Here is a 19169-nt window from a genome sequence, read left to right on the forward strand (position 1 = left end):
CCTACTACCAAAAACACAAAAAGGAATATTTAAAACTTAGAACCTTAAACTTTTTTTTTTTAAAGTTGTCAATGGATCTTTTGTTTATTTATATATTTATATGTGGTGCTGAGGATTGAACCCAGGGGCTTCACACAATGCCTGGCAAGTGCTCTACCACTGAGCCACAACTCCAGCCCTTAAATATTGTTTTGAGTGGTATTATAGCATGTTCTTGCTCAGAGATGGAAACATAGCTTTATTGGCTGCATCTGTGATTGATTACCAGGGTCCATCTCCAGACACGAGTTCCAGGCGGAGACAAAGAAGCTTTTGGATATCGTGGCCCGTTCCCTATACTCAGAAAAAGAGGTGTGGTGCCATCTATCGCTTTCAGGTCTCACATGTTTTGTGGCAGAACTATTCTTACACTATCTTGCCAAGGTGCCGGGATATGTCTTAGTTGTGAGAATGCATTAGGCTGCAGATAGGCCCTGGTCCTAATCTACCACAGGGAGTATTTTCACCAAAATCTGCTTCAGCTTCATGGATAAGTGTATCCAAATGATTTTGGAGGGGCTAGATTGACTCTGGGAGAGTCAATCTGGGAGTTATTTGAATTCTGCTGATAACTTAAAAATCTTTCAAATGCTGGCATGAGCTGTGCTGAGGTTCATTTTTGAGGTGCTGTTGGTGTGCCCTGGGGCCCCTGTTTGTTTACCTCTTTGCTGGCATGACTACATGCAAGTCTAGTGGGACAACAGCGGCTGGAGGACACACTATCTGTGTGGCATAGAGCAGGGAGGGTGACAAAAGAACTTTTCAAGGAGATTAAAACACATTTAAGGGTGACGGGACTTGGATAAAGCAGAGAACAAATAAGCTGTAGGTTCTATGCTAATCACTGCTGGGAAGAAGGGTAAAGCACAATGTACAAAGTGGGAAGGGGCTTTTCAGGAATGCTCGCAGGTCTCCTCTGCCTGGCCAGCTGCCTCCCCCACCTCACCTGAGTGCTCTAGTATAGTTTGAGTGGGAGCTCTGCGTGGGGCAGAGGTACCTCCCAGACTGTGAGAGGACTGTTGGGCCTGGGGCCCTCTTCCTCCAGACCATGGGGGGCTCTGATGTTTGATGACCCCACTAGATGAAATGAAGCAGTAACCCTCTTAAGTAGGAGAGAAAGATGTTGAGGACGATATTTTGTCATCGCTGTGCAAGAGACAGGAAAGAAAATAGCTATAATTTGAGTTAATAGACATGTAATAATATCAGGCCTGACTGAAAACCCCAAAGGAAAGATCAGTAGAAGTCAGTTTGCCACAGAAAGCTGTGCTGGGGAGGAGCGACCCACCCTTCATGTGTGGGCCTGCCTTGACCATCTGTGTTTGGGAGCTGAGTGATCTGTATCAGGTCTCAACTTGGAGCTAGGGCAGATGCAGCCAGCCAGGCAGGTCCCGCAGAGTCAGTGCCCTTCATTATCCTTCCTCTTGCTTCTGTCCTGTAGGTGTTTATACGGGAGCTCATCTCCAATGCCAGCGATGCCTTGGAAAAGCTGCGACACAAGTTGGTGTCTGATGGCCAGACCCTGCCAGAAATGGAAATCCACCTGCAGACAGATTCTGAGAAAGGCACCATCACCATCCAGGTACCTCCCTCTTGATGCCCAGACCCACTTCCCACCTCTCAGAGTTGACCAGGATGGTCTGGTGGGCAGCAGCCCTGCTTAACATGCTGACACAGGGAGGCCACGCCTGCCTTCCAGTTACATCTAGACTCAAGTGATACATGGACTGTCCTTCCTGTTCTGAGGGTTCCTGCCTTAAATTTACTATAAATTAACACATGCCCATCATAGAAAATTTGGAACACACAGAAAGCCGAAGAGAATTTAAAATCACCAGTCTGTGGCTTGTTTTTTTATTATCTTTTGAAGAGCAAAAGATTATTGTTGTTGTTTTCTTTTTTACAGTGCGGAGGATGGAACCCTCATGCTAGGCAAGTGCTCTGCCACTAAGCTAACCTCCATCCCCTTAAGTTGTTTAATTTTAAGGAAGTCAAGTTTATGACTTTTGCCTATTATACTTCATGCTTTTAGTGATCTGTTTGGGACAGATTTTTTTTTTGTACTGGGGATTGAACTTGGGCACTTGACTACATCTCCAGCCCTATTTTATATTTTATTTAAGAGACAGTCTCATTGAGTTGCTTAGTGCCTTATTTTACTGAGGCTGGCTTTGAACTCGAGATCCTCCTGCCTCAGCCTCCCTAGCCACTGGAATTATAGGCATGCACCACCACGCCTGGCTTGTCTGGGACTTTTTTGCTTCTTCCAAAGCCAAAAGTTTCTCCCGCATGGTCTTCTAGAAGGATTGTAGCTTTAGCTCTTACATGTAGGTCTGTGATCCATTTCCGGTGAATCTGGGTGTGGTTTGAGACTGCCATTGGCTTCATGTGTGTGGTGGGCAGTTGCTTCAGCACTGTCTGTTTAAGTACTTCCATCCCCACTGGTCTGTCTGGGAACCTTGGTTAGAAATTGGGGGCACCACAGCTTAATGCCTGTGATCTGTGTGTCTGTCCTTAAGTGTCCGCGTCCTGGCAACATAACTGTTGTAGCTTATGGTAAGGCTTAAATTTAGGTAGTGTAAGTTTTCCGGCTTTGTTCTTTTTCAGTTTATTCTAGGTTCTTTGTGTTTCTATATAGAATTTAGAATTCTCTTGTCGTTTTCCACAAAACCTGTGAAAATTTTCACTGAGTTTCAATGAATCTATAGATCAATCTCAGAAGAAATCACTGTAAGCTGAAAACAGGAACCATTAGGTGCTTTTTCTCCTTCACATCAACCCCAGCAAACACTCTACTGCTGAGCTACATCCCCAGCTCTATACTAGAACTTTCAACAGAATCCTTAGGGGAAGGGCCATGAGGCTGGGGTGTGGCTCAGTGGTTGGGCATTTACCTGGCCTGCAGGTGGCCTTGGCTTTAATTCCAGCACCCAAAATGAAGAAAGTTTTAGTGCATGAAAGTAAGCATTTTAGTGTAATTATATTTAATGACTAATACCAACCAGAAGCTAATTTAAATCAGCTCTTTATCTGTAATTATTACATGTATCACAATAAATGGATCAGGCCAGGTTTTGGACTCTTCTACGAGCACCTCAGAATTTACTAGAAGCCTCTTAGTGTCCCATTTCTTGGTGGGCCTCAGGGCCTGTGTAACAAGTGCAAGGACATCCTGACGGCAGCCAGGGGCTACAGCTGCCCCATGGGCTGTTCTCAGGAAGAACACCTAGAAGTGACTTGCTATAAGAGGGCAAAAGCTGCTTCTGCATGCTTTCCCACTTCGCAAGTTGATGGTGGCATGGCAGCTTGTGCCTTGTGTGGGGTGTCTGCACGTGGGAGCAGGCCAGCCAGCAGAGGTCTGAGGAAGAGGGAGGGCCCGTGGCAGCCTCACTAGCATGTCGCCTGTCTCTGTCTGTTGGGGCTGTTACATTGATGAGCAGCACTAATGGTTGCTGGAGTTATGAGGCCGGGCAGTCCACAGCCATACCAGCAGACGTGGTGTGTTTCTGTGTGTACACATGAGGCAGAGGAATCCTGTCCCCTTTCCTGAGGGGAGCTGCTGGTGGCCACTGACCAGTCTCCTCATGACATCACCACCTGGGGGCAGGGGCATTGGGGAGTGCAGGCCGTAGCCCGTGTGTGCCAGGCCGAGGGTGCAGAGCTGGCTACATCTAGGGCAAGAGTTGTTTTCCTTCCAGTTACTGATGGAGCGTCTCCTCCTCGGTTGGTTTTCATTTGCTTGTGCTGGGGATGGAGCCCCACTGCGCTCTGCCCATCCCCCTGAATTGTCTTAATAACAAATCTCCCACCCCTTCCAGTGTTCTCCAGGGACTCAGGGCTCACATAACTGGACTTGGGCTTTTCTGATGTGTGTGAAGTGTACTTCCCAGATCCCGTCTGGGCCCCACCACTGAGGCTATTTGTGCCGCATGGGCCATGCTTGGCACTTAGTGTCTCTCTCCTCAGGACACTGGCATCGGGATGACACAGGAGGAGCTGGTGTCTAATCTGGGCACAATTGCCAGATCAGGGTCAAAGGTAAGATGGCGCAGTCACTGCTTCTCCTCCGCAGGGCGGCCCTGGGTGCCAGGCTAGTGAGGCCTGGTCAGTTGGGCCCCCCAGAGGGCGCTGTGAGAGCAGCGTTGTTTCCCTTTAGCGTCACAGGTCCCAGGCACTGCTGGGCAGGAAGGGTTCAGACAAGCACTTTGCCCAGAGTGGGAAACAGGATGGCAGGTTCATAGCTGTCAGTCTATTTTGAGGGTGCCATTCACCTCCTGGTGCCTTTCTGTGGCAGCTACTGGGCCCCTGCCTGAGCTGTGTGGGCTTGACACCACAGCAGAGGTGGACTGCCTCCTCCCAGGCAGCCCGGGCCACAGTCTACAGGTATAGCAGTTCTGCTCTGCCAGCCACACGGGGATCATGTGGCCACCAGTGTGGCACAATCTGATGCTGGGAAGAGATGAGTGGTCCAAGAGTCCTCTCAGTGTGTCTGTTCCAGCCTAACACAGGCTGGAGGCCCTTGCTGCCTCTCCTGGTGACTGAGTGCTTTTCTGTTTGTTTTTATTGGCCTAAGTGGTACCATAGTCAGTCCAAAGCGACTCAGAAATTTCTGCTTTTAAAACTTCTGTGAGGGGGCTGGGGATGTGGCTCAGAGGTGGAGCACTCGCCTTCCATGTGTGAGGCACCGGCTTCAATTCCCAGCACCACATTAAAAAAGTAAAGATATTGTGTCCACTTGCAACTAAAATAAATAAGTAAATAAATAAATGGGGGGAAAAAGAACTTCTGTGACCATGATGGCAGGGATAGTATGCGCTATCCTGTGTGGCAGCTGTGAGCTAGGTGTGGCTGCTCACATTTATTTATTTAAAAAAAATTCTTTTTTAGTTGTAAACACAACACCTTTATTTATTTATTTATTTATTTTTTGAGAGAGAGAGAGAGACTTTTAATATTTATTTTTTAGTTTTTGGCGGACACAACATCTTTGTTTGTATGTGGTGCTGAGGATGGAACCCGGGCCACATGCATGCCAGGCGAGCGCGCTACCGCTTGAGCCACATCCCCAGCCCCGCTGCTTACATTTAAATGCAGTAAGAGGAGATAAAATGTCAAGTTCAGTTCCTCAGTCACATTCCAGGTGCTCCACAGCCCCTTGGTGCAGATGTAGAATGTCCGAACCTTGGCAGGACACTGGGCTGGGCTGAGTTGGCAGAGCAGCAGAGCATGTGCATTTTGCTTCCTGTTTAGCCTTCAGAATGTTGATAGCTCAGAACAAGGAACGCTCTGCAATCACTGTCAGCCTACTGTGTGCGGGGGTGCCACAACTACAGATTCAGCCAATCCTAAAAAGTTTTTTTTTATTATGTCTGTACTGAACACGTACAGTTTTCTTGTCATTGTTCTCTAAACAGTATGGTATAACTGTTTACACAGCATTTGCATTGTATTAGGCATTTTAAGTAATCTAGAGGTGATTTAAAATACAGGGAAAGATGTGTTATAAGCAGATGATACACCATTTTATACAAGGGACTTCAACATCATGGGCTTTTGTATCTGTGGGGGTCCTGGGACAGCTGTGCTGGGTTTGTGCTGTCTCCCCCAAGGCTTCAAGTCTTGGAGACACAGGGCAAAAGACAAACTGAGGAGAGTCTTCATTCTTTACTCAGTGACCTGATAGGTGGAGGCACTACTCTGCCCACTCAAGTGTGACCTGCAGGTTTGTCCTTGCCTTGAGACAAGCGGAAGTGTGAGCTTTATGATGAATAAGGACCCTCCCGCTTTGGCCCAGCTGTGTGTCTTTAGGTGGGTTGTCCCAGCTCTTAGTTATTTATGTATAGCATGGGAAGAGGGCATCTCAGCATGGTCGCCTCAGCATTTACTGAGATCTTGACTGTGCTAGAGAACCTACACAGAAAGTAAGAATGTCGGCTCCTGGTGCCAGAGGGGCAGCCTCCCTATGACCAGCCTTTGTCCCCTCAGGCCTTTCTGGAAGCACTGCAGAACCAGGCGGAGGCCAGCAGCAAGATCATTGGCCAGTTTGGAGTGGGCTTCTACTCGGCCTTCATGGTGGCCGACAGAGTTGAAGTCTATTCCCGCTCAGTGGCCCCTGGGAACCCAGGTTACCAGTGGCTATCAGATGGGTAAGTTAGGAAGCAAGCCTCCATCACATGGGCAGTGTCTTTGCCCTTGGGAACACTTGGAGTCAATGTTACCTAACACTTGAGTTTGACCACTGAGTTTGGAAAGAGACTTTATTGAGAAAATGCAAAAAACAGGTTTATGGGTGTGAAACCTGACTCTCCTACTCTGGGAAGGTAGTTACTTTGTGGCTCCAAACAGTCTGTGTGACTGGACACCAATCACTGTGCTCTGTGGTGCTGGCCCGTCCAGGCTGAGCCCCTTCAGTGGCTGGGTATGGGATGGGCCTTCCTCCTGGGCCATCCTGTAGACGGCCTCTCTGGCCTGGGTTCTATGGGGGCTCCTCTGGTTCTCCCCACCCTCTAGGTTCTTGTCCTTAGTACTCCACCCCATCGGCAGGTTCTAGGATGCCTCTGTGCAACAGGTGGTGGCACTCTTTAAGAGCCACTTGCTCATTTCCTGCTCCCATATGTGACGAGTTGATTAGGTAGGTGTTTTAGCAGCACTTCAGCTGTGATTGAGGAGAGTGGGATCTTGGCCAAGTTTAAGCATTGTTTTCAGCTGGCCCCAAAACTTTGTTGTATTTTTTTAGCGTACAATTTAAAATCAGTTTATATATAAACTTTTTTTTAATTTGTTCTTATCAGTTTTAAATGACACCAGAATGCTCTTTGATTCATTGTACACAAATAGAGCACATGTTTTCACTTCTCTGGTAGTACGGGAAGTAGGGTCACACCATTCATGCAATCATACATGTACCTAGGGTAATGATGTTGATCTCATTCTACCCCAAAACTCTGAGTTTGACCTTCTGGCTGTGCAAAGCAGCCCCAGGGGCAGGAGGCCTGGCTGGAGCATAGCTTGCCTCCTCCCTTAGTCCATATTGAGGTCTCTAAATTTCATGAAAGCAGCTGCTCAGCATGAACATGGCCAAGGCATCAGCAAGGCCCTGTCTGAGGGCATCCCCTCCTCCCTCACTTCTGAGGTGGCTTCTGCTTTTCTCAGGGACCCCTGGCCTCTGCTGCAGTTCAGAAACAGCAGAGGTATCTAATGCTGATTTATACTTGGGCCAGGCCTCACTGGTGCCCAGGGTCTGCTTTCTGGTCACTCAAGCCCAGGAAATTCTCCAAGGGAGCCTGGGGGCTTGTACCTGCACCCCAGCACAGAGGTTCTCATCTGGTGTGTACTCTGTGACCTGAGGGGTACTGCCTAGGTCAGAAGAGGCACATCTGGTCTCCCACATGTTGACCTGGGCTCTGCTCAGGAAAGCAACTACCTTTGCCCTACAATGACACTGCCTTTCTTTTCCTTGGGTCTTAGCTCTGGAGTGTTTGAAATCGCTGAAGCTTCAGGAGTCAGAACTGGAACCAAAATTGTCATCCACCTCAAATCAGACTGCAGAGTGTTTGCCAGTGAAGCCCGGGTTCAAGGTGAGTGGCACCTGGGCCCCAGCTGGGCTCTGGGACTTGTGTGGTAGCCAGGTGGGTTGGTGAGGCAGGCATAGCTGAGAAGGGCTGGGCAAGGACTGGGCTTCCAGTTTGGCCAGTAGTTCTGCAGAGGACAAAATTCTCACTGACTCTTTCAGAGAACCAAAGGCAAGGCTTGCTGGCAGACAGGGTGTGTAGCCCTCCATCTTTTGTAAACTTGGTGGGTCTGACAGAGAGCGCTGAGCTCTCTGATGCGGTTAGCCTACATGGTCTCACAGCAGGCCCTGGAAAGTCTGCTCTCTCCAGGTTCTGCCACCGCCTCCATGCAACTGGTGGGCAGGACCTGTGTCTTTGTCGGACCCTGGCCTGCACCTGTGAGTTAGGTGCAACTCAGCAAGCCTTGTCCTCACCCTGGAGCAGCTTTGCTTTTCTCTGTCTCCACCTCCTGCAGATGTGGTGACCAAGTACAGTAACTTCGTCAGCTTCCCTCTGTACCTTAATGGAAGGCGGATTAACACCTTGCAGGTGAGGCCCTGAGCTGCCTACAGGGCTCAGGCAGCCCTGGAGACAGATGTGCCTGCTCCATGGATGGAAGGGTAGAGATGACAGGGAGTCACTGCCCAGAATCCCAGAACGAGGCATCATTTGTGGAGAGATGAGATTGGGGGTGCTGGCAGGGTCCCCAGTCCCAGTGCACCCAGTCCACATTCTGTGTTGGTAGATGGCATGATTCTCCCTCACGCTCTGCTCCAGCCTCCTGGTTGGCCCTTGCCCAACTTCACTGCCCTGGGGAAGGGACGCTTGTGCCAGAGCCTTTTAGGTACTAGAGGGGATGGAGCTGGAGGTGGAGGGTAGGCCCCTCCCCACCCCAGGCTGTCGAGGGGCATGCACTCCTCCACCAACCTATGGGGTTGTGGTGGAGATGCAGCTCTCTGTGCTCCCCATCCATCTCCATCACCAGGCCCTCTGGACGATGGACCCCAAGGATGTCAGCGAGTTGCAGCATGAGGAATTCTACCGTTACATCGCTCAGGCATATGACAAGCCCCGCTACACCCTGCACTACAGGACAGACGCACCCCTCAACATCCGGAGCCTCTTCTATGTGCCAGAGATGGTGAGGCACTTAGCTCAGACCTGCAGGGCCCTCACATGCTACAGCTGCGGAGATACCCCTCTGCTCTCAGAACCAGGACGTTCCTGTGGCCACAATGATGGCCCCAAATGGGCACATCTTCATGCAGACATACCACCACATTGGCAGGATTACAGCAAAAGAAAAGCAGAGGCCTCTGGGTGGGGAATGCAGTCTCTTCAGTCTCCCACATGCAAGGTTGTCTCATGTGACATCTTTTGGAGCAGGCCTGGGCTCAGGCACTAGCATGGTGAGGGGCCCTTGGAGCCGCTGTGCTGGCCGGGCAATGCAGGCTGTGTTGCAGGTCTTGTGAGGCTTTCCCCAGGATGCTGCAGAAAGGGCTCTGGTGGATCCACAGGGTCACTGTGTGCTTCCACTCGTCCCTCAGCCTGGCTCGTGTGGGCATATAGGTTCCTGTGCCTTCACCTGACCAAACTGTAATAGTGCCGGTTTCTTAGTATCCCTTTGAGAAAGAGCTGGACAGTGTCCTCCCTCCAGGTGAGGTCCATGGACTACAGCCTCAGCATCCCCTGGGACTTGTTACAAATGCTGAGAGTCTTAGCCTATCAAGACCTCCTGGATCAGAGCCCACATGAGCAGGACCCAGTGCTGAGGCAGAGTGGGCACCAATAGCCTTTTTTTTTCTTTTTCTAAATTTTTTTGGAGATGGAAGTACTGGTGATGTGTGTCCTAAGGATGATTTATACAGTTTTAAATATTTGGGGTGCTATACTGCTGAGCCACTTCCCCAGCCCTTTTAATTTTGAGACGGGGTCTTGCTAAATTGCTGAGGCTGGCCTTGAACTTGTGATCCTCCTGCCTCAGCATCCCAAGTAACCAGGATTACAAGTGTGCATCACTGCACCCAGCTCACCCCAGCACACATTACTGTAAGAGCACAGAGCACTGGGTTTGGCCCTGCAGCCACATGGTCTCTATGTGGCCACTGACCCTGCTACTATGGTGAGAGAGCCCCATAGACGGTGCCTTGGGAACCACTCAGGCAGGGCCTCTGGGCCTGTAGATGTTAAGATATAGTTACAGGGGTTGGGGCTGTAGCTCAGCGGCAGAGCACTTGCCTAGCATGTGTGAGGCACTGGGTTCAATCCTCAGCACCATGTAAAAGTAGACAAAGGCATTCTGTCCATCCACAACTACAAAAAAATTTTTTAAAAAAGATACAGATCTTTTCACATGTCATTAATTATTTAATTTTCCCCCCAGATATTTAAAACTGTATAAATCATCCTCAGGTCATACAGATAGGCAGTGAGCCAGATTTGGCCTCTGGGTTGTGGTTTTCTGACCCCAGATTTATCACCAAGTTTGGCTCCATTCTTGGAGACACGCACGTCCTTTTATGTTCTCCAGTGGGAGTGGGTTGGGGAGGGTAGCAGCTGCCCAAAGAAGGCCACCCCACACCCTGCAAAACCCTCATGTTAGTGTTATGGAAGTGTCCTCCCTGGACTGGGGCCTCTGGTGGAGCTGTCCCCTGGCCTTCCCGGTTCTTTACCCAGGGCAGCCTTGGAAGGGCTGTCTCGCATCCTGCCACTGGGCTCTGCCTCCCTGTGTCTATCGTGGATTTCTGCCACTGCTCCTGACCTTGTCCTTTTGTTCTCAGAAACCTTCCATGTTTGACGTGAGCAGGGAGCTGGGCTCCAGTGTGGCACTGTATAGTCGCAAAGTCCTCATCCAGACCAAGGCTGCAGACATCCTACCCAAGTGGCTGCGCTTCGTTCGAGGTACTGTGCTGGACTTTGGCCCTGAGTCTGTGAGTGGTTTCCTATGTGGCCTCACATTGCTCACTGTTTGCAAAAGCGGGCTGCTGGTCTGGCTCTCAGATCTGCTTTCCTAAGCATGCCTCAGTGCACTGGCCGTATTTATGGAGTGGGTGAGAAATATAGCTCAGAGCCTCTAGGACTGTTTCCAGCCTCCACATTAGTTGTAGTTGATTTGGGTAAGAGGGCAGGGGAGATTGAGTTGAGTTCTTTCAGTGATTAGAATTATCATGTGAGTTTCAGATTCATGCATGAATTACCTTGAACTTGAGATCATAAGTTGAGTAAAGAATTCAGTGCTTAGATCTTTATATCATTGTAGCACAAAGGTGTCTACTGTCCCTGATGTACCTAGGATTTTTTTCACCTTTTTTTTCCTCCCTTTTAACCAGGGATTGAACGCAGGGGTGCTTTACTACTGAGCCACATCCCCAACCATTTTTACATTTTATTTAGAGTCAGAGTCTCTCTTAAGTAACTTAGAACCTTGCTAAATTGCTGCGGCTGGCTTTGAACTCACAATCCTCCTGCCCCAGCCTCCCCAGTCACTGGGATTACAGGCATGTGCCACTGTACCTGATGCAGCTAGAATTTTTAAGGTCGAATCCCGAGTATGTTTGCCAAGTGTCGAAGGGCTTCTGAGGCGGTAGGCATACCCCCAGCCCAGGCCGGGCCTGTCTCAGATGTGTCTTGTCCCCAGGCTGTCTCTAGCCCCCTGTCTTCCTTGCTCTTCTCACCACATAAGGCCAAGGTGTGAGGCAAAGGGCCAGATAAGAGCTCTTGGGTAGTGGTTGAGGGGCCACAGGCGCAGGGAAGCTCTGACATGCCCTGTTCTTGCAGGTGTGGTGGACAGTGAGGACATCCCTCTGAACCTCAGCCGGGAGCTCCTGCAGGAGAGTGCGCTCATCCGGTGAGCCTGGGGGAAGGGGCAGTGCGGGCTTCCTGTTGAGGACCAGGCACTCCAACTAGGCTGTGCCTCTCAGGCCTGAGCTTGGTTACAGGAACCCAGAGCGATGTAAAGAGCAGAAAGCTGGGCCTGGCCTACTCTTGAACAACTCAGGCTGTGATCTGAAAGAGTTTGGGAGTAGTTGGTCATCACCTAGGCTGAATCTAGAGAGGACAGGGGCTACGGGACCAGCTGGGGTGCCCAGCTGCACTGGGCCAAGGCTCTTGGCAGTGAGCTACAGCAGGCCAGGCCCAGTGCAAAGGTGGAACTCCAGCACAGGATTCTCCATCAACATCTTTACTGCACCCACTCTGGTTCCAGGCTCTGTAGATAGTGTTTTCAAACTGCAGTCACTGTTTTTTTTTCCTAGTGAAAGTTACTGTTTGCTTTTATTGGACATATGTCTCACCTGTAATCCTAACCTAGAAATAGCCATGGTTGGCATTTTAGGATTTAGAATATAGGAGCAGAGGTTTTAGAGCTAGAGTGCACAACAACCAGATCGGGGCCAGATGTGGTGTGGCACACACCTATAATCCCAGGTACTCGGGAGGCTGAGGCAGAAGGGTCACAAGTTCAAGACCAGCCTGGACAATTGAGTTGAAACCCTTTTTCAAAAAATAAACAAGACTGGGGTGTAGTTCAGTGGTAGAGTGCCCTTAGGTTGAATCCCCAATACCACCACCACCCCAAGTAAATAAATAATAAACCAAATTGGGAACGTGGCCTTCAAGAGTCTCCAGGTTGCCCATATAGAACAAGACGCAGCAGCAGCGTGCCTCACTGAGTCTTGCAAGAGCTCGCAGCAAGGGACTGCTCTTCCATCCTCAAGAGGATGTGCTTCCTGCGTAGAGAAGGGGCAGCTCGCTGGTGAGACACCTGCCTGGAGAGGAGCCAGGGCTGTCTCATCCCAGGGCCACTGGCTCCCACTTGTGAGGGTTGGCCTTCAGGAGCAGATGTCATCATGCAGATGCTTTTGTCTTTGTTTTTTACATAATTCATATTTATACTATTTTCCTTACGTAGTAGTTTATTTTGGCTATTTCAAACCACTGTTAATTTGCTGGGAGGCTCTTTTAATAACTGCATAGTAGTATGTCTCACAGATGTGTATAGTATCCAGTCCCCCAGAGTAGAACCAGTTATTTTTCCTATTAAAAACAACCACAATGGGCTGGGGATGTGGCTCAAGCAGTAACGCGCTCGCCTGGCATGCGCGGGGCGCTGGGTTCGATCCTCGCACCACATAAAAATAAAGATGTTGTGTCCACCGAAAACTGAAAAATAAATATTAAAAAATCCTCTCTCTTAAAAAAAAAAAAAAAAAAAACACAAGGTATAATAAATAAAAAACAGACCTTAGTACCTTGTTCCAGTCTGTGCCAGCGATGCCATCCTCCTGAGAGCTGTGGCCTCTGCTTCTTGGCCAGTGGCCGCAGGGCAGTTTCCACTGCTGAGGGCAGAGGGCTTTGGTGCATTTGCACAAGGGTGCTGAGTGAGCCTGGGGGCTGGTGAGTCTGTTGCTTTGCTCCTCGTTAATGGGAAGGGTCCTGGGGCCCCACTGTGGCACATCCCTACTTCTCAGCCCAGGGTACCACAGTCAGGGAGATTCCAGGCCCCAACCACATCTTGGAGATGGAGAGACAAGAGCAACCCTAGAACCAGGAGACTGGTGGCGTGACCCCAGGCTGACCATAGCAGAACTGCATGGGTCTTGTCACACAGCCCCTTCCTGTGTGCGTCACGGAGAGGTCATGTGCGTCAGTCAGCAAACCTGCAGCTCTGACTGCCATGGCCCCAGCGTCTGCCAAACAGCCCACTGTGCCCCACCTGCAGAGGCCCCTTGTCTCTGATCGTGGTTGTCAGGTTGCCAGTCTGACAGCTCAAGAGCCCACCTTATGAGAAATTAGGAATTTCTCATAAGAATTATGAGAAATTTTAAGAATTGCAAAGTCTACAAAGAACATTTTTCCCCTGAATTCTTCATTCAAGTCTTCTTTCACTGCCTCGCCTTCCTTTAGATACCTTGGGGTCCTGTGTAGCTCCAGTGCAGCCTCAGGGTCAGGGTTCAGTGTTGCCATGTCACTATCACCGTCTGTCCTCCAGCCAGTCCAGGTTCCCATGCTGTCCCACTGAAGATGGGCACCTGGGCTTTCTTTGACTTCAGTTCCCAGGATACTGTTGGAGAGGAGGTCTGTGGTTCTGTGGAGTGACCCTGTGTTTGCCACTGATGCTCTGGTGAAAGCACACGGGGACAGTCCTGTCTGGTGTGGCATTGGTTTGACTTGTCCCATGCCGGTGAGGTTCACAGCGACACTTGGCTCAGGGGTGTCTACAGGTGTCTCTACATGGTGTCTCTTGACCTTGTTGTTAATGAATATCAGCTCTGGTGATTTGAAGCAGTGTCATACCATCTTCAAACTTTAGCATATTCGTTTATGATCCTTAAATGTTCATAATTTCTTTCTGGTCTGATTTTCCATTTTCATCAAAGGGTAATAATCTGTTCATCATTGATTTGATCTCTGATTGTCCCCTAAGGCAGGTGAGAGGCTCCTGTCCCTTTGATGAATCTCCACTGAGCTCTGGATGCTTCTGCTGGCATGAGGTGCTCCAGGCCTTCTGGTACCTCGATGCCTCTTTTCCAAGCCCTTCCTTGCTTCCCCTGGGAGCCCTGGTTGAGATCTGAGAACTGGGGAAGCTCGTGGCTAGTGAGGTGTTACTGCTCCCAGCCCTCCTGGGAGAGAGTTCAGAAGCGTGTGAACGTGTGGGTGAGCTCGCACATGATTCCATCTGTGTTTCCCTCTTGTCTGTGGAGCCCATACCAATACCTCCAGTGCTGAGCCAATAGCACGGGTGCATTCTGGACTTGGCCCTCTCCATGTTGAAAACGCCCTTTTGACATGAGAAATCTGCTTCTCATTATTCTTAACGTGGTTCCTTATTTGACGGATCTCCCTCCACATAACTGCTCTGGCATAGTCCCCACCCTCCTTGTGGGGGCCACATCACCTTGCTTGGCTATGATACCCTGTGCCTGCCCACCCTCCTTTCTGGGTGTTCCCCTCCCAGGCCTGGACACTCCACACAATCCCTCCCCAACTTGGGCAGTTGTGACCGCTCTCACAGGTGAGGATTCCCACCCTGTCCCATTCTGCTCAGGGGCTGAAGATGAGTGTTTGGGACAGGAGTACAGGAGGGGGATTAAATGAGCTTTAGACATTATTGTCCCATGCCTTGGATTGATGAGGAAATAAATCCCAAGTTGGACACTATGGTCTGGACACTACTGGTCCTGGTTCCAAACAGATGTGGACAGATGGAGCTGTTCTGTCTTGTGATCTGTCCTGTTGGGATGGCTCTGATTTCTCCTTGGCATGTCTCGGGCTGCTGGGACTCAGGTGATCTGGTGGCTGTGTGGCAGCACACCACTTGTGCTGTTCTTTCCCACTGCTCCAGGACCTTGCTTATAGCAGCTCTGCATCTGTGTGCCAGGCGAGGTCCTGCTCACACAGCCTGGTGCTCCCCTTGTTGCCCATTGCCCTGCAGTTGGAATGACCCGTGCAGAGGGTCATGTTCTCAGGTGTCTTGGGCCTGCAGAGGGGCAGCATGGTCAGCTCTGGGCCTCCAGGGTGACCCTCTGCTGAGAATCAGGAGGCCCAGTGGTTCTGCTATTCTGACATTTTTGAGGGTGGGCTGGTCATTTACCTGAATGTGTCACAGAAGCTGTCATTCACCGTGAGTGAATTCTGTTCCCAGGAAGCTCCGGGACGTGTTACAGCAGAGGCTGATAAAGTTCTTCGTTGACCAGAGCAAAAGGGATGCTGAGAAGTACGCAAAGTTTTTTGAAGATTATGGCTTGTTCATGAGGGAAGGCATTGTGACCACTGCAGAGCAGGAGGTTAAGGTGAGACTGGCTTTCTGGGCCTTTCTCTGGTCTGCCTCAGCACTAGGGCTTCAGAGGAATTGGTTCCTTCAGAGGTATTGCTTCTGTGAATGCAGCAATGGGGCAGCCAGCACCTGGCCACTGCCACAGGGGTCAGTACACTAAATGCTGGGTTCTGGGCCTCTGCTGGCAGACGCAGCAGGCCGAGCACATGGTGCTTGCATGCCCGTCCCTGGTCCCACAGGCACTGTGGCACTCAACTCAAGGGCTGAGCCTCTTCTTCCTGAGGCCCTGGCCTCTGAAGCTGCAGGAAGAGGGATGCACACTCTCTGAGAGCTTGCTGGGGGCTCAGGCGGGCACAGAAAGGCAGGGCAGGCTAAGGAAGGGGTCTGGTGTTAACCAGAGGTTTGCCTTTCGTGACAGTGGAAGCCCCTCAACACTGCTGTTGTTTATTGAGGTTTATTGAGGTGTCATTTGCATACCTTAAACCCATGAATGTCACCCTCTTGAAATGCACAGGTCAGTGGCATCCAGCGCAGCCATAGCGTTGTGCCAGCTCCAACACCCTTTTGTCCCAGGATGTCCTCATCCCTGCCCACGGCATCCTCCCTAAGGCCAGGGAAGAAGGCTAAACACTGGGGCATGGGCCCAGTGGCTTGCCTCTGACACCTCCACCGGAGGCAGCAGACTGCGCTCCCCTGTCCAGCTCACCCCTCGTTCCTGCTGGTCCGGCCTTTGCTTCATAGACCTGGTAGATTTGGTCTTTTCCAAGTGCTTTGTGAACGTGCAGCTGTGCCTACCAGGAAGGGCCCCATGCCTGCCATGTGCGGGACTGTGTTGTGGCCGCTCCAGGGCCATTCCTGGTCTTCATCTTTCCCTCAGTTTGTCTGTGTCTGTCCACCTTGAGTCCCAGGCTTGGCACTTAGTTTGGACCTGTCCCTGGGTGTCCTCTTCACCCTTCCCTGGGTCCCACACTCTCTGCCACCCTTCTGCTGCACTGTCAGCGGTGACAGCAGCTTGGGTATGGCAGTGTCTGGGCTGGGGACATCAGGCCCAGGCTCCCAGCTTGCTGCTGCTCCTTCCTGTCCTTCACATGCAGCCCACATGGAGTCTAGTCGTCACACTCCACCTAGCCCTCCTAAGGGCCTGCTCCAAGGCCCACTCTAACTCACACCCTACTGGCCAGAGCTAGTCACTGGCCACCCCTGGCTGTGAAGGAGGTTGGGAAATGTGGACTTCGTATCTAGGTCCAATCCAAGGTCCCTGTCCCTCTTTAGGTGGGGGTGCATGGGCAGAGGGAGGCCTGCGGCCTGCAGGGTGGAGCTGCTCAGGGAGTAGTCCTGCAGCAAGCAGTGATTGCCCGTGTCTGTCCACAGGAGGACATCGCGAAGCTGCTGCGTTACGAGTCTTCAGCACTGCCTGCTGGGCAGCTGACCAGTCTGTCAGACTATGCCAGCCGCATGCAGGCTGGCACCCGCAGCATCTACTACCTGTGCGCGCCCAGCCGGCACCTGGCAGAGCACTCGCCCTACTACGAGGCTATGAAACAGAAGCACACAGAGGTGGGCAAGCAGTGGGGCTGCCCTGGGGCCGCTGTCCTGGCCAGGCTCCCTTGCAGGGTCAGAGCCCCTAAGCAGAGGTCTCAAATGTCCCAGCCCAGTGTGCCCAAGGCTGGGAGGCCACATGGTATGAGCCAGGCCTTCCTCAGTGGACCCTCTCCTGCCCTGTGGCGCATTTCTCACCAGCAAGTGGCAGGGGAACTCATTCATGAGTAGAGTGAGCCTCAGGACCTGCTAAGAGGTGTCCCCTCTTCTGTCGCATATCCACTGAGGTTCTGTGACGTCGGCAGGTCCTCTTCTGTTATGAGCAGTTTGATGAGCTCACCTTGCTACACCTTCGAGAGTTTGACAAGAAGAAGCTGATATCTGTAGAGACAGACATTGTTGTCGATCAGTACAAGGAGGAAAAGTTTGAGGACACATCACCAGGTGGGCTTGCTTTCCTCTCCAGGGTACAGGGCTAGCACAGGTTGTAGCCTAAGTAGCAGGTGGCCTGGGACTGATGCTTTGGTCCTATAGGTCCTTTCCTGTCCTGTCTGTTGATTGACCTGGGATGTTCTTTTTCACCTTGGTTTGGGGACACCAACCCATGAAAGAAGGTGCTTGGGAACATCTTAGTGATTCATGGAAAATAGGTCTTAGGGCCTCTCTGATGCTCCTTTCATGGTGGCTTCTACTGTTGACCAAGTGTCCCAAGAGAACCAGATTTGGTTCCACCACCAAAACCTGGGCCTCAGGCAACCAAAGTGCCCTCCTGAGGTTTTCACTGTAGATGAAATGAGTCTTCTGGAGCAGCGGGCAGTCGGCGGGGCAGGTGTGGGGAGAGCCCAAGGAAGAAATCCGTGGAGCAGTGTTGTGGGCAGTGGCCCCTGGGCTTGCTCATGCTCATTCTTGTGCAGCCAGTGACCGCCTGTCTGAGAAGGAGACAGAGGAGCTTATGGCCTGGATGAGGAACGCACTGGGATCTCGAGTTGCCAACATAAAGGTCAGGCCCTCCTGGGCGGGTTTCCCTCTACCCCTGTGGCTGTTAAGTTGCTGGCCTGGTGGACATTGGCCCTGGCAGTGGTGGAAACCTGGAGCATATGGTGGAGGTCATGGGAACTGAGGAAGTGGAAGGAGCAGCCAGGGCCCTGGAGGACAGGTGAAGGCAGTAGGTCCCCAGCAGGTACCCCAGGGCCAGCCTGTTCTGGACCTTGTAGAAGCTGTAATGGCTAAAGTGGGGGTTCCAAAAAAGGGAAGTGCCTCCCCTCTGCCTGAGGGGAGTTCATGTTCTCAGTTGGGGTCTTAATGGGGTTCTGGTGGGCTTCATAGAGCTAAGAACCTGCTGGCCTAGCTCAGTGAAAGGAGAGAGACAACCAGCAGCAAAGGGCATCTGGTGCAGGGCCATTGGCTCAGGGTGTGCAGGAGTGAGCTCAAGCAAAAGGCAGTGAGGTGAGGGTGGCCCTGGCTGGAAGAGAAAGAACCTCTGCAGGACACTGGGGCCAACCTGTGCAGACAGGGTTACATGTGGCACCTGCTTCTGTGGTGCGTGTTGTGTCCCTGCTTCAGAAATGCCAGGTCCTTAAGCCCTGGGCAACTGTTGTCCCTGGTCTGTGGTGAGGAAAGAGGACCACAGCTAGACATCAGGGGGCAGAGCCTGAATTGGAGCTCAGAGCCTGTTCCCCAGTGGCCAGGCTGGCAGGCAGGAGGGTTCTCAGCCTGAGTCAAGAGTCCATGGTCCCAGCCACTCCAGACGCTGGAGGGGGTGCCTTGCTGGGAGGGTGTCTTTTTATGATGGGAGGAGGGAGAGCAGGGTTGTAGGACAGAGCAAAGGAGGAACTTCCGAGAAGGACCTGCCCTGGGGCTGGGCCCTCAGAGACACGAGGGCCTGGTGCTTCAGGGAGGCGGCATGGGCCTCAGTGATCCCCTTCTTAGTGGGCAGTGGGGAGGGGGAGCAAGCAAGGCTGGCTCCAGGCTGTGAGGGACTGTCCCTGAGATCCTGCCTTCTACCCTGTGGTGTGGGAGAGCATCCCCCCATTTTAGACCCTGCCAAGCCTGGCCCTTTTGCCCCTGCAGTCCCCCTCAGCTCCACCTTGGCCTTGCTTGCAGGTGACTCTCCGCCTGGACACCCACCCTGCCATGGTGACTGTGCTAGAGATGGGGGCCGCCCGGCACTTCCTGCGCATGCAGCAGCTGGCCAAGACACAAGAGGAGCGTGCTCAGCTCCTACAGCCCACACTGGAGGTCAACCCCAGGTGCAGTCCAGGCGCTTT

At 51.6% G+C, this 19169-nt stretch overlaps 1 protein-coding gene across 1 annotated transcript in view; it reads left to right on the plus strand.

The window, feature by feature from the left end:
* The window catches only part of Trap1 (TNF receptor associated protein 1), a 36661-nt gene that overhangs the window by 13362 nt on the left and 4130 nt on the right, over nt 1-19169 (plus strand). The window contains exons 4-17 of the mRNA XM_048789246.1: nt 269-351; nt 1481-1621; nt 4006-4077; nt 6025-6185; nt 7507-7616; nt 8065-8138; nt 8575-8730; nt 10370-10490; nt 11367-11436; nt 15232-15379; nt 16735-16920; nt 17208-17346; nt 17817-17902; nt 19006-19151. Coding sequence (XP_048645203.1) covers nt 269-351; nt 1481-1621; nt 4006-4077; nt 6025-6185; nt 7507-7616; nt 8065-8138; nt 8575-8730; nt 10370-10490; nt 11367-11436; nt 15232-15379; nt 16735-16920; nt 17208-17346; nt 17817-17902; nt 19006-19151 — 1693 coding nt within the window. The remainder of the gene's footprint in view (nt 1-268; nt 352-1480; nt 1622-4005; nt 4078-6024; nt 6186-7506; nt 7617-8064; nt 8139-8574; nt 8731-10369; nt 10491-11366; nt 11437-15231; nt 15380-16734; nt 16921-17207; nt 17347-17816; nt 17903-19005; nt 19152-19169) is intronic.

This window comes from Marmota marmota, unplaced genomic scaffold (assembly GCF_001458135.2).
Source record: "Marmota marmota marmota unplaced genomic scaffold, marMar, whole genome shotgun sequence".
Taxonomy (NCBI): Eukaryota; Metazoa; Chordata; class Mammalia; order Rodentia; family Sciuridae; genus Marmota; species Marmota marmota.